Source organism: Lutjanus erythropterus, chromosome 2 (assembly GCF_056507025.1).
Source record: "Lutjanus erythropterus isolate fLutEry1 chromosome 2, fLutEry1.hap2, whole genome shotgun sequence".
NCBI classification, from domain to species: Eukaryota; Metazoa; Chordata; class Actinopteri; order Lutjaniformes; family Lutjanidae; genus Lutjanus; species Lutjanus erythropterus.
In genome coordinates, this window is record NC_139318.1 from 19,123,979 (window position 1) to 19,139,206 (window position 15,228).

Sequence of the window (15,228 nt, forward strand, 5' to 3'; positions counted from 1 at the left end):
TTAAGTTATATTCCGATTGATAAAACAAAAGATAAGTAACAGAAAAGTCATATACACATATCTGTAAACGTTGTGGACACATTAATACTTCAGTAATTATAATTCAATAATGTATTATTTTCAAATGGGCAATCCTGCATAATTAATACTTTTACTTTTGGTACTTGATGTATACTTTGATGGCAATTTTTATACTGTGGTATTGCCACTTTAACTTAAGTTTAAGATCTGAGTACCTCTTTCATCAGTGACCACATGTCACAAATTCTACTGGACTAGGTTAGCTGTTCACAGTTTGTACCATCGATGCTTTCTACACACTCCGCCCCCTACAACTCTACTGTGTTGGGTCGTTCATTTTCGCGCACTTTAGAGTTCCGACATTTCCAACTGTTCCTGAACGCAGCTTATCTCCAGACTGGTTACCAGCATGGAAAGAAAAGGTAACGTGGTAACTACTCCTCAATGCTTTTCATATGTAATACCAGAAAGATACACGCTTTTCTGTAAAACATTTACGCACCAAATGACTTATCATGATGGTTTTAACAACTGTAACAAGCTAGATAACAGTTGATAAAAAGTAAAAGTGCACCATGCGCTCCGCTCTGTGTGTGTATGTGTGTTTTAACGGTATGCTAGCTGTAGCCATCAAACTAGCATCTAATCGTGGACAAGTTATGTGTCAAACTTTTATTTAGGTCAGAGTAAAAAATAAGCCACAATGCTCCTAAAACTGTTAACAAATGTACCACGGCTCGGCATGATAATAAAGAGTACATGTGTGATATTGACAGTGAAAAGCACCTCGTTTCTGTTAGCAGCTAACTTAAAATGACTCTAATATGAGGCAACGCACCGCTCAGGCCGGTTTACTCAGCTTTTAGAAAGGCTGTTACTCCAGCTAAGTAACCTGCTAGCTTCCCAGAAGAGCTCATGTAACCCGAGTTTTTACACCTGGAACCCGGGGCACACCTTGTACTCTTTCTATAAAAATAACAGACACAACTGCTGTGAGCAACAACACACTGTCTGCGAGGTTTTCAGTAAGCTGTTGTATTATATATAACAGTTTTCTCTCTACTTTTTAGTACTCGCAATGCAAGCAAGGAAGAAGAGGACAAAGCCCAGGAAACCTGGCAAAAAGTAAGTAGTAAAACCACAACCTCCTGCTTCGTTGATGTAACAGTTTACTCTCTGTGGTCCGTAAACACAGCAGGAGATTCACTCATTGTAAGAACTGCTCAGCTGTACTTGGCTGTAAACATGGCAACTTTTATCAGTCAGAACCGAATGATATGATAAGAAGTTGTCCCACTTAACATCATGCAACTGTTGGTGTGTGTTGTTAAGAAGGAGCTTTTGGTGCATTTGTGACTTGCAGCCCCTTTACATTTTAAGCTAAGAGACAATAAAATAACTTCATAAATGTAAAGGCAGGTCTTTGACATTTAAGTACTGAGTAGTGTATTATGGATTATAAGAAAGTCATTTAATTCTACTTCAAAGCATGTTTGCCAGCACAATGTTGTCGAGTAGTTTGAGTGCTTGATATTCTATAATATGAGCCATTTTACTAATTGCTCTCAAAGATTCCTTAAAGTGGACTCCAAGGAATTTATAAATTCCCTGAATTTATTAGGATAATTATTTAGTTATGCATGATGTAGTGTGAAAATCATCTGGAGTTACATAGCCCATAAAATGAACATAACAGTCAATGTTATCGGCCAATAAAGGCTCTAGAATGAAATGTTGCTGTTGGCCAGGAATGAACATTTTGGTTGATATGACAGTCCAATAAGGTGATGCTCTAATTAATGCACTTTTTTTTGTAGTGTCCAAAACAGATTGCAGATTTGCTATTGCAATGATTATTTAGCATCAACCATGCAAAGAGGAGCCATATTGCATTTCTGTAACACAACAAATTTAATTGCCCATCCTGATCATTAAGAAGTTTCTGAACTATGAATTAATGTAAAGTAACGTGGAATAAATGAATGGCTTTTGCCCCATCAGAAATTGTGTTTATTCATGTTTTGACACTTGAATTTATCTGAATGTTACCTCAGGCTAATTATGGTCAGACATATTTTGATGGGCTGGCAGCTGGCAAGAAATTTAGTGACTTATTCTGACCACCAGGGAAAAGGCAAGAAATATATTAGAATATATTATATTGTAATTCATTCCCATGCATGCTGCTCAGAATAATGCAGTCCACGGTTCTTATGCCAACAGTGCCAGTGTCTCTTGCTCTCTCTGGCTGTGACTAGTTAGTCAGGTGTGACATGAGGGGCAGCCAGTCTTGAGCTTCTCTCTTACTCTTTCCCTCCAGATCTCTGGATATGTAAATAATTTCGTTTCTCCTCCCTTTGTGGACTTTTATACTTGAAATATATGATGTCTCTCTGGTCAGTTCAATTGACTGGGCATGATTTAGAAAAACACTCACCTGTCTATATAAAGTCTCACAGCTGACAGTGCATAGCAGAACAAAACCCCAGCCACGAGGTCGAGGTAAATGCCTGCAGAGCTCAGAGACCAGATTGTTAGGGTTAGGGTTGAGGCTTGAATATTGGCTGCATAGGCTACAAATAATCTGCGCCATAGATAATTCCCAAGAGCACAGTGACCTCCATAACAATTCAATGGAAGATATTTAGAACAACCTGGACACTCGGCCAAACTTACCATCATGGGAAAAGTGCCCTCATAAGGGAGGTGACCAAGATCCAGATGTATTTTCTGGCTGAGCTCCAGAGATCCTGTGCGGAGATTGAAGAAACTTCCAGAGGGACAACCATCACTGCAACGCACGCTGATGTGCACTTTATGACAGAATGAGTAGATGTGAGACCCTCCTTGGTGAAAGATACATGAAAGCCCTTTTGTAGATTGCAAGAAAAGCACCTATAGGACTTTTAGACTGTGAGAAACAATATTCTCTGGTCTGATGAAGCCAATATTGAACTGCTTGGCCTCAATTCAAAGCATCATGTCTGTAGGCATGGCTCATCACCTGCATAATATCATGTCAGCAGTTGGTGGTGAGAGCATGTGCCACACAATTGGTGGAAGTCTAGTTTTCACGTCACAGATGATAAAGAAAGGCATTAAAACAGGGATCTTACTTGTAAAACGTGTCCAATAGCTGTCTGCCGACTATCTCCGACCTGACAAAACTTGAGAGCATCTGCAAAGAAGACTGGCAAATGCAGGTTTGCAAGGAGACTTGAGGCTGTAATCTCAAACAAAGGTGCTTTAACTAAGTACTGAATTAAGGATCGTGTGAATACTTGTTATTTCAATTTTTTTCTCTGTAGGAATTTTGCAAAAACTTTAAAAAAATGACAGTTTTTTATTGTCATGATGGGATATTGAGTGTGTTCTGATGGGGGGAAAATGAATTTTAAATAAACTATGGATGCATGATATAGTTTGTTTTCAACCTGCTTGTTATTGCTAATACCAATAAGATGTTGATAGATGATTTGATATTCTGTAGCTCTGACTGAACCAAGTCTAATTAACATCACTATTACAACAAATCAGATTAATGAGATATTATTATTGCTCGTATTTATTGGATATTGGATTTCACGATTGTAATAAAAAATAATTTAAATTTTCAATTATCGAACAATAATTCAGCCCTGATATTTATTGTGCATCCCCAATTTTAGCCTAAAGCTGCAACATAAAATGTGAACAGCGAAGGGGTCTGAATGTGCTGCAGGTAATCTCTTCATCCTAGTTCCCAGTCTTGTCATTCACTAATGGTGGAAGAGAATAGTAAATTATAAAATGCTAAAGGTATATTTATGTTTATACGTCATATGCGATATTTTCCTTTTTCCTTTGCCAGCTTTTTTTCCCCAAACGAAGTGGTGACTATTACTACATTATACAGCAGCCTCAGAGCTTACCAGGGCTGTCCAAAGGTTGTACTTTTATTAGTTTAAATAACTGCATGGCTTTAACACAGCAGCCAAATCACATCCTACATTAGCACTCACATCTGTAAGGTTTGTCTCTACAGCTGTTAGTGTGCTACAGTTTCTCTTAGTTGTTGTGATAAAGTAATTTAAAGTTTATTCCTGAACAGAACAGCGGATTTAAAAGTCTGTCATAAAATGCTGACAGAAAATGCAGATTTTCTGTCCATAATCATCAAGCAAGTGGCGAGCATCCAAGCATAAATACTCTCTCTCTTTCTCTCTTGCCCTTGCACCCATCATGCTCCTTCCCTCCCCCTCTCTCTCTCGTGTTAGTCGCTCTGTTGTGGCTGCTGTGCTGAGAGGAAGCAGCAGCCACTGTTTGGTCGAAGAGCTGGGGGAGAGGAGAACGACCTGGTCCAAGTGGCACTTCTTCTGCCAAGTTAGTTCAATATAGACTGGTGTGTAACATAGCTTTAGCCTGTTGTCCTCTGGGTCATGTGGCTCCTGGACTGGATCTTCTCCATCAATACAGCTGTGGTGAAGCTAGCCAGCGGTCTCACATGCAAGTGAGTAGTGCAAGGAAGTCTCATGTTTGTGTTTGAGGGTGAAAGAAAAGAGATGTACAAGTCAGACTTGTCTCATGCTTGCTGTTTGGTGTTTGTTTTTGGTGTGTATGTGTGTTTACATAGAGTTGGGCTGACTTATTGATGAACTGATCCTACTTGTGTTTTGCGTTAGTGTGTGTGTAAGTGAGCAGAACAGAACTGACGATGTCCCTGGTGGATTTGTGCTGCCATCTTTTCAAAGGGCTCATCGCCCACCCCTTCTTTCTTGAATTTCTCCATCACAGTATCATTTTTTTTTGGCATCACTTCAGACGTGAAACCACTTGTTTCTCTAAGTCTCTGCATCTCAGATTTTCATTTTGGGACTGAAATGAATGAATGATTGCACAGTAATAGCCAGTATTGAAGAGTATTTACCAGCACAGTTGCTCTCTGTTGTATTTTGTTTTTTTTTATCTCTCTCTCCTCTCCAAGCCATAGCTGCAGTTCATTACATAACCCGTCAAATCTTTTATCATCTGCAGCCGGCTACAGCTCCATGTCCCTCTCCAGCTCTCTGACCTCACCCTGCAGGTTAACTACTTCTCTTTTTTCCCTATTCCCTCAGTTAGCAGAAATCTATAAATATTTCTGTTTGTGCTGATTGTGAAGAGGTTGCTTCAGGCCTGGAAGATGTTTGGTTTTTGTGAAGAGAGTTTTGTGTCTGTGAACTAAGAAAACCTGCAGTGGTTTAATCGGTGCTGTATTATATACAAAGCTGTAGTGTCCTCTGTCTCTCTCTCCTATTATGCAGTGATGGAAGAAGCACTCACATCTTTGGCTAAAGTAAAAGTAATATGGCTGCAGTGTAGAAATTTTCTATAACAAGTAGGAAAGGGTATTGTCAGGATTGTCATTGATAACGATATTGATACAGATACTGCTTATCCATACCAGTACTTATCAGTACTGTTACTATTTGCCAGAATTTGGGGAAAACAAATGAGGAGAAGACATGATGAGAAGATATGAAAAGGTTCAACAGTTAGTTTATTATTACTTTTTGTTGCAGAAATTACAAGTCAAATAGTTTTCTGAGTTATTAGTTTTCACTGTATTTTCATGAAATTTAGTAAATGAGGGCACACTTTTTATGTAACAGTACATGAATACCAGTATTGTTTGTCCAGGAACTTATCAATTTTGCAGTACTGACTAGTCAGGAACTGGTATTGGTTTAGTACCAGTTCTTGATACCTATTCCTAGTTATAATCAAAGTCCTGCACTCAATATATACCACCAGTAAAAGTAGCATACTCATTCTGTAGAATGATTAATTCCAGAATAATGTATATTAGGGCTAAACTTTTATCAAAATCACAATATTGCATACTGCAATTTTCAAATTGCAGGAGGCACAATAATTGTTGAGGGCAAAATATGTGTCAGAATACCATTTTAGATTGAATATTGTGCTGCAGAAATGTCCTAGCCTATACATCTTGTTCTACAGACTTAATAAAACATCTTTGTTTGGTACAGAGGTTGGGCATTGTTTACCGAATTGGCGTGGCAATTTGCATTAATGATGTCCACAGTGAAACATTATGATGGACGATGATATTGTTAATTTGGTTGTATATGTATGTTGGGATATTAATAGAAAATTGGACAGGACTTTTAAGCTGTTTTTCATTTAGTAAATCAGGTGGATGTTGCTGTTAGAGTAAACCCATGTTTCATTTTTTCATTCACTGACATTCTGGCCAACCCTAGTACTGTCCTGCAAAAGTCACAAAATCATTTTAGTATGTTTTTCAATGAAAATGAAAATAATGATCTAAACATGATCATACCCTCTAATAATGTTAATCATATTACACATGCAACATCAGACAAATCACAATTAGGTATTTTTTCAAAATTGTTCAGTCCTAATGAATATTATTTTATTATAATTCATGATACATTAATGTGTTCATCACTTTAATGTTAAAGCTGGTAAAGGTGAGGCCTGTAATTATAGACTGATGGGTAGCTTGTGAATTTCCCTCAACTTAACCTATGGTAGTACATAGTTTACATTATTAATCTCAATCTGCAAAGTAACTCGGGTACAAGTATCTGAAATGTAGTGGAGTAGAGCTATAAGGTAGCAGAAATGTATAGATTGTAATCAGTAGTAAAGGTAATTAGTTACTTTCCACCATTGTTATTATGTCATATAGTCTCATGCAGGCCCTCTGTATACATTAAACTTTGCTTATGACATGAAACACTGTCTTTATTTAGATAGTATTCTGCAGAATATAGTATATAATATAGAAAATGAAACCTAATTTGAAGGAGATTACAGGCAGTAAGTAAAAGACATCTCTTGTATGACACGTGTACACTTTCAGCAGGTGTTTTGGTGCCTAAGTGAAGGTGCTGCAGTACAATCATTTACACTTTGTGTGCACTGCACCCTCAGTGCCGTTTACCTAATGCTGCTGTTTTATTCTGCTGCCGAGACACTTGGCATTGATTTTTAACCAGAGGGAGGGGAGGGGGAGGAGGATGTAAACTTTCTGGCCACTCTCCATCCCCGCGACTATGTGTTTATTTTGCTCTAGGATGTGATGGGGCTGGATGGGTGGAAACAATGCAGCCAGGAGAAACCAAGAGACACTGACACACTCTGTCATGTCAGATGTGTGCACAGGAGTGATGGAGATGTCAAGTGCTTGTGCTTCTGTATTAGATTGCAGCACTCACTGACACAGTCACTTTCCTAAATGCTGCAGTTAAAGCATTTATTAACACCATTTATTAGGCTCTTTGTGTGCATGACAGTTTCAGCATCAGCTTATAAAAATGGTTTAAAGGTGTGTGTAAAAAACCAAAATGAAGAAAGACTAGATTCATTGAAGGAAAGCAGGGACTGTGTTAAATGTGGGCATTAGGATTGTTGTTGTTGGTTGCAGTTCATATCTTTGTGCACAAATGCAACATGATGCACAAATCCCTCTTTTTGGTCCAGTGTTTTCATTAGTGTTGTTTTACATTATATTACTTTAGCTTGTGCTCATCTTTGAGAGAGAAAGAGGGTCTCGGTGTGTTTGTTTTCTAACTTAACAATGAAATGTAACTGGTCTTTCATGATCAAAAGAGAAAATTCAGATCCTCTTCAGTTACCAGTGTCCTGATAGTGTGATGATGTGTTAGATGAAGAACTGGCTTCCTGTGGGGAAAAAGCAGATTTTTGTTTTCATTTTTAAATTTCATTATTTCATTAGTTAAAAAAATAATAATAATAAAAATCCATGATCCGCTCACAGAGGGAAAAAAAGTATAACTGATCACATTAATGAGAGCTCTGTTCTGTTAATTATATAAGTCCATCCAGTGAGACAGCACAATAGCAGGGCATTTGAAACCGATCCACTGAAACTGATGCAGCTGTTATTACACCTGTGCTTCACTGGCTATGCAATTTAAACATTTTTGCTATGGAAAAGTTTTATTGTCTAACGCTCCCTTTACGCTTTGCATTAAAATGCATCTTATATCCAGACTGTATCTGGAAATGATTTGACCTGATTATGTTTACACCTGCTATTAATGTGTCAACACTGTCCACACTGAGATACATTCAGGATCAGTGCTGTTAAGTTTTCTACAATGAAATTAGCTAGCACTAGTTGCAAAAGTCACCAGAGGACATCATATGCTCATTTGCATGTTGATGATGTCATGCAGTCTTTGCATAAAGTTGTGTAGGATGCAGTGAGAAAGACATCACCAGCCATGTAACAGGTACACAGAGAAATCTTAAGCCAAATAATCACAAACTCTTATGCCACACTGACTGTTGGCAGAAGCCTCTAAAGTTGTACTTATTGCTTTGTAGAAATTAAGTTGCTGAGAGAGTTTGAAAAGTTGCTAAATCTAGCGACAAACTTGCCAAGCTCCCTCCCCCATACTGATGTTGTATGTGGAGTGAAAACGCGAGTGCATTGTGGTTAATGCGGTCACAGTGCGTCCCCCACCTCCAGAAGCGGTGTGGATGATTGGATCACAATCCATCCTCAGGGTTTCTTGGGTGCATTTACACATGTGCTTTCATGTAGTCAAGGCACTATCTGATTTGATCCGATCACCCAGAACACATTTTAATGCAAGCTGTAAACATATAACAAATCTTACATGTTGTATCTTGTTAACTAACAAACAAGCCAGGACTGTATACAAATCACTTGGATTTGTTCAAAGTTACAAAACTGAACCAAGTCTTTGCTGAGAGGAGGACTGAATTTCTGAGGTGCTGTGTACAACCACTGAGCACAGCAGGTTGGTTGGTAAATACATCACGTGCACAACATGAAAGTAAGACAGCTGTGGAGTTTTTAGAAACACTGAATAAAATGTAGGACAACCCCATTTACTGTTTTGGATTTTATTTTAGACTTTCATGCTCTTTGGATTTTATTTTGTTGCGCTAATGCGTGTCTGTTGCCGTTGCATAGTACTGGTGCATACAGCTTCCATGTAGTCCTTCTCTGCATCAGTAAATGAAGTCTGTCTCAAATAATGCAAAGACGTGTTCTTAGGAGTAGTGTGAGTAATTACTTGAGGTACGCTTTGGTAAAGTAATTCCCAGAGAAAATGCTGCTTGTCACTTACTCATAAATATGGACAGTGGACTATATTGACCAAATACAGTAGTTCCCACAGTGCACAAGAGCATGGCTGCATCTGGTCATTTGGTGCACAGGTGCTGCTTATCTGCAGAAGCTGTAGATTTCACAACAGTCACAAAAACTAAATCTTGAGAGAAACGACTGCACTCTGTTGCTTTAATTTATCGGTCAGTCTGGTCTAAATTTGCTCTGCACCATTTATGTATTTTACTTATGGTTTATTTGATAGGGACAGATACAGTATACAAAGACAAACTGGAAACAACTGTCTCATGCAAGTATCATAGTGTTTATGATAGAAGGGCTTTTATGAGAATAAGACTGTAGTGTGGTAAAAAGAAGTTAAACAGAGTATAGCAAACTAAAAATGATTAAAAGGTTGGATGTACTTATGTGCTTATCAGGAGAGCAACATCACCATCAGGCTCCCCTGCTGGCATCACAAAACTAATAATAATCATTTAATGACGTGTTACTGACCAAGGTGTGAATGACTAACTTACTCAGATTGGTACTTGATGCTGGACATTTCCTCTGCATGAGGAGGTGTTTATTTGATTCTTCCTCAGCTCAGACATAAGAACAGTGCAAGGCTTATCATTTATCAAGCAAAAAATTGAGCTCTGTTTAATGAACAAAGCAAGGGAATCTAATCAGTGAACGGCATTACATGACTAAAGCACTGATAAGAAAAAGAGTCCAGGACTGTTATTTATAAAACTGCATAGGATTCACCTCAAAATGGGCTTGGGGTTTATATATTTTTCATACCTTTATACCTTCCTGACTTTTACCAGGGTATACAGGAAATAGGTAGGAGGAGCTTTGGTCTTGTGTAGCTGCTGTGTTTATTCACTGGCAAATTCAAACCTACACTGTACATTTACTGCCAGACAGACAACTTCACTGCTCATCTTTTCCTCCACTCAGCACACATTCACCATCTCTCTCTGCCACCATAGACAGTAATTAGTCTTCCTCTCGCTCGCTTGCTTGCTTAAGTTACACACTCATTACACTGTTGTACTCTGACCAATCAGTACCCTGCAGTGTTTGTTAACTTTTGTCATCACAACTAAACCTAAAATACATCCAGGGTAAAGGCATTTTTCTTTTTTTACTAATTAGTTCTGTAACTTTATCCCCGAGACACCCTGTTTCTCAGTTCAGTCGCGCTGCCTAATCCACCAGCACAGAGACTGAACTCTGCTGGCTGGTGCTGCAAACTGCAAAATGCCATCCTCCTATCGGTTTAATAGAAAGATGAGCAACTGTATTTATGTTGGTATTGAAAATCATTTGGGATGTTGGGATTTCTTAATAGCCTTATATACCAAAATACCTTGATACCACCCAAGCCTATGTCAAAAGGTCACATACAGATGAGACATAGGAAGTACGTAGGCACACCCTGTGCCAGTTTTGCTCTATAAATCACAGTCAATTCAAAATGTGGCATACCATTTGGGAGCATCATATAATGTCTAAAATTTGTTAGTGAAATACCCCTTATTAATATTCATTCTTACTGACTGCATGAAGACAGTCTTGACAAATGCAGACAGAAAGCTAAAATAACAACATTTCACAGTTTTTGTTTGGGAGGTTGAGACAAAAAAAGATGTTGTTTGGTAGACACAGTATGGAAATTACAAATGGCAAAAAGGTGTTAGAGTGGCGGCATGTGGCAGATGCTGTGAATGAAGGCTCAGATGCAAAATATAAACCATTCAACCTGTTTCTGGCTATTTATTCTTGTGACATCTGAGTCACAGTTTCTTGTTTCTCCAGTTTATGTGAGAACATGTGGGGCAGATTTATCTGTCAAGTTTATTTAGAAATCCCACCGTTTCCTTAGACAGTGGCGTAAGCTGTCTTTCGTGTGTACACAATGTTTATAAATGAGACCCCGGGCCATGATTCAGTTGAGAGGGCAGTCAAGTATTTTGGGCACATGCCTCCGATAGTGATAGATTGTCCTCTGAAGCTTCTATAATGTGCAGTCAAGGATTGTGTACAGATTGAAAAACAAAAAAATAATCTAGCAATGGATTTCAGTAAATTTTCTAATAAAAATTAATTTACTTTAATAATTAATTTCACCTAGTTTAATTCATTTAAGATTGTGAAACAGAAACACATCACATGGACCACATAGCACTTTAACATGAAGACCAAACCCCACAGAAGCTGGGGCATAACATAACATAATGAACAGTCTGAGCAGCATTGCTGTTTAAGTGAAAGAAAGAGATGAGTGAAAGACGTTCGAGATGAATGTGTGATGATGATGATGGACAGATAGAGGGGCTGAGGAGGAATGGTGTTGTTTTGGTCAGACAAGAAGGAGGAGGAGGGCTGATGTCGTCCCTCACCTGCAATGCAGTGCTGGGCTGCATCACCCAATCATCTCCCAGCTGTCAGTGAAGGGGGCCGGGCCAGAGGCTGACGACAGCCAAGGAGAGTTCTCGGTCAGACAGAGTCTATGTGTGAGAGAGAGGGAGAGAGAGAAAAAGTGAGCGTTAGAGTCAACGAGTGTGCAGTGGTGCTCCAGTACTCAGCCTACAGCAGAGCCTTTGCATTTCTCCTCTTTTTCCTCTTTTTCTTCTCTTCCAGTCTGATCCTCGCATCCTCTTTCCTCGTCTTCCTCTCTTCTGTAATTTCTGCTTTTCATTTATCAGCTCTGATCACTCTCTCTTGCTCTTCTACTCCACTTTTCACTCTCCATTCCTCTCCCTTCCCTGTTTTTGTCCTCTAATCGCTCTTTTTGTCTCCTGGCGGATGGAATGAGAGGTTTTTTTTAACACGTACACTCTCTCCTGTCCTCCACTCCTCCATCACATCCCATGGGTATCCGTGCATCTTGCAGGTAAGCGCAGGATATGTGTGTGTGTGTGAGAGAGTGGGTAGGCGTGACAGCTATAGACAGTTTGAGGTTGCCTTGAGACAGCTCCAGGTGTTTGGAGCCCTGCAGAAGTCCTTGAAGTATCCTGCTTTTTGTTTAATATTCATGTTGTCTGGCCATCAGAGATCTCTGACCAACTGTCCATGTGCCGCAGTCAGAAAAAAAAACTTGCACGTTGCATGCACGATCTTGAATGGCATAGTCATCTGCTGTCTTTGGGCATTAAATGTGTGAACCCTCATGTTGGGTTCAACATGATTCTGTTTATATGTCACGTATGTTAGCTTAGTATTTCTTTATTTGTCTTTTTTCTCCTCTCATTGGCCCTCTAACCTCTTCCATCCTGTCCCTCCATCTCTCTTTCTGCTTTCTACTTTCTGTGCATTTGGTGCCTATATTTAGATCTAGTCCACATCCTGGGATCTAAGGTCCACGTGCCACTTTTTTAGCTTAATTCTTGTGTTTTTAATGAATTTTAGTAACAAAAATGCAGAACTTTGTTGTCTACTTTTAGTCAACATACAATTTAACATATTAAGTTAACTTAAAACTCAATGAACATTTTGTTTTGTTCAGGACCAAGTATTTTAACCTCTGCATTAGAGCTGCTGTGATTAGTCAGTTAAAGAAAATTTGTTACTGACTGCTTTGATAAGGAACTGCTTCCAGCTTCATAGATGTAAGGATTTGTGGTGTTTCTTTGTCATTTTTGATAATAAATGAAGACTCTTTGGGTTTTGGTCACTAAGGTGCACAAAAGAAGCAATTTGAAGATGTCAGTTTGGGTTCTGGAAAATTGTAACCAACATTTTTCACATTTTTTTGACATTTTATAGACTAAACAATAAATCGATAATGAAAATAATTGTTGCAGCCCTGCTGCTCATATATTGTAAATGTATCATCCTCACATTAACCATGCCACAAAACTGCAGTATATACATTAGCTAGTCTATTCTGTCTGTATTTAGTGACTAGAATGCAAGGGTCAACAAAAAGGTTTTTTAAATGTGTCAATGGTCTTACATTTTTCTTTTCAGTAATGTGAAGATTTTACCTCCAGTTAAAATTTCTCACTTTTGTGTCTTATTTTCATTACAATTAACATGAAAAGATTCAGTCAGTTTTTGTTTGCTGATATTCATTTTATTTTCATCTGTCCTTGATAAATGTTTTCACATTTATTAGCAATGGCATATAGCACTTTATATTTAGTATGTAATATTTAGTGTTTAGTGTTTAATGCCACAGGTCAACTCTTTAACTTATCTCTCAACTCGTACCCCTGTCAGTACCTGACATAACATACCGGTATGTAGTGTTGTTTTGCCTTTACAACATTGTGTGTGCTGATAATGTTCTTGCAAGTTGTGAAATTGCTTAAGTCTCAATCATACTTAAATACTGCTGTAAAGTGGAGGGAGACCCAGATTTTATTTTGGTTGAAAACAGTCAGAGCAAATGAAAACTTGTCAGTATTCCCACTCCAGTGACACCTTTTTTTTTTTTTTTTTTGAAGAACTGAGAGGAAAATTTCACAGCAGATGGGAGAATATGAAGAATAATAATCACAGAAAGAACAAAGAAAGAATGCTAATCAAAATCCTTTCTCCTAAGAGGATGCTTTCTAGACACACTAGACAGACGGACATATGAGCAGGCCGATACTATTGGCTTACATCAAATGTTGTCAGATAGGCAAACAGAAGTTGCCGTAAATACTGCATGGCAGCATTTTTATGTACTTTTACTCTCTGATGTTGATGTTGGTGTCTGAAGCAAAAAAAAAAAAAACCTGAATTGGTCGGGCTCCCAAAAAACCCCAGAGGACCTAATTTATTAATTATTGTCTGCACCTCTGACTTAAGATCCACATCGTTAATTGCCTTTTTTCCTCCTCAGGGACGGTAACAGTAACAAACAGTTGAGTTCTGCAGGCGGCTGAGCATGACACAGCTTAGTAAGCATGTTTTTCCTGAGATGCATCCAAAGTGGTCCTTCTGCTTCAGATCTAAGCCAATGAACTGATTAGCAACTCATGCTAATCCTAATGACTTTAACATTGTTTGTAAGAAGATCAAGTATCCTCAATCAAAGTGACTTTTCTTTACTCCACTGTCAAATTCTAATTTTAGAAGCAATGACAGAAAAGTAGTAATCACTTTTCCTCAGAGGGTATATATACAGTGTGTGATAAAGACAGCTGCTTAGACCCTCCCATAGCTTAAGAGATAATATGTGACTTGCTTTAATTAGCTCCAAATCCTCCTCGGCACCATCCAGTGTTTACTGTTTGACTCAGTCACACCAAGTCTCACCAAGTTGCTTTAAATGGCTTTGAAAATTTTGTATGATAGACCACCGTGTGATAATTTTAGGCTTGTAATGATGTGAAGAAAAATTATGGGGGGGAAACATCTGTCTGCACTTCATGCAGAGAGCAGCATTTCATGCTGTTGACTGTTTTTACTTCTTTAATGTACCACAATGAACTCTCTGCAATAATACAGTGAAGCATCATAAGAACTCATTATCTAAAGGTAGTGGGATAAAAATGCTCAGTGTCTGTGCAGGAATGTTTGCTTAGATTCTTGGTCTTGTTTACTTATTCTCTGATCTGTCCTGGTTTAGTATTTTCTGTAGGCTTTCTTTGGTTTTTATGTTAAGACAACATTACCAAGCAAGCAACAAGCCAAACAAATAGTTGACCTTTTTTTGATGAGCGATCAAAAGAAATTTGTTTTGAAAGTTTGTTTTTAGCACATCAAGATATTCTAAAAAACTAATGTGACAAGATCTTATATTTCCGCTAGTAATTTTTTTTAACAATATCCAGAAGTTTACAAAGAACTGTATGCCTTTAATGTACAGGACAGCTGAAGGTAGGACAGAAAATGTGGAGGGGAGAGAATGGAGGATTGACATGCAGCAAGGGCCGTAGGTGAGACTCACAGCTTCAGTGCACTGGGCGAATGCTCTACCAACTGAGCTATTGAGCCACCTCAGTGGTTGAATTTTGACAAAAAGCCTTGTGTTATTCTTAAAATTGGACTAACTAGGCTATAGATGATAGCTGTTACTGATTGGTTGAAGGTTATCTACATTATTCAGTGGCTTGTGGCCACAAAAAGCATTACAATACTGTGAGCCT

General features: G+C 38.4%; 1 protein-coding gene across 1 annotated transcript in view; it reads left to right on the forward strand.

Moving 5' to 3' along the window:
* The first annotated feature begins 330 nt into the window (after positions 1-330).
* The window catches only part of srpk1b (SRSF protein kinase 1b), a 29,071-nt gene continuing 14,173 nt past the window's right edge, over positions 331-15,228 (forward strand). The window contains exons 1-2 of the mRNA XM_084730875.1: positions 331-443; positions 1,092-1,146. Of these exons, the coding sequence (XP_084587001.1) occupies positions 431-443; positions 1,092-1,146 (68 nt within the window). The 5' untranslated portion in view covers positions 331-430. The remainder of the gene's footprint in view (positions 444-1,091; positions 1,147-15,228) is intronic.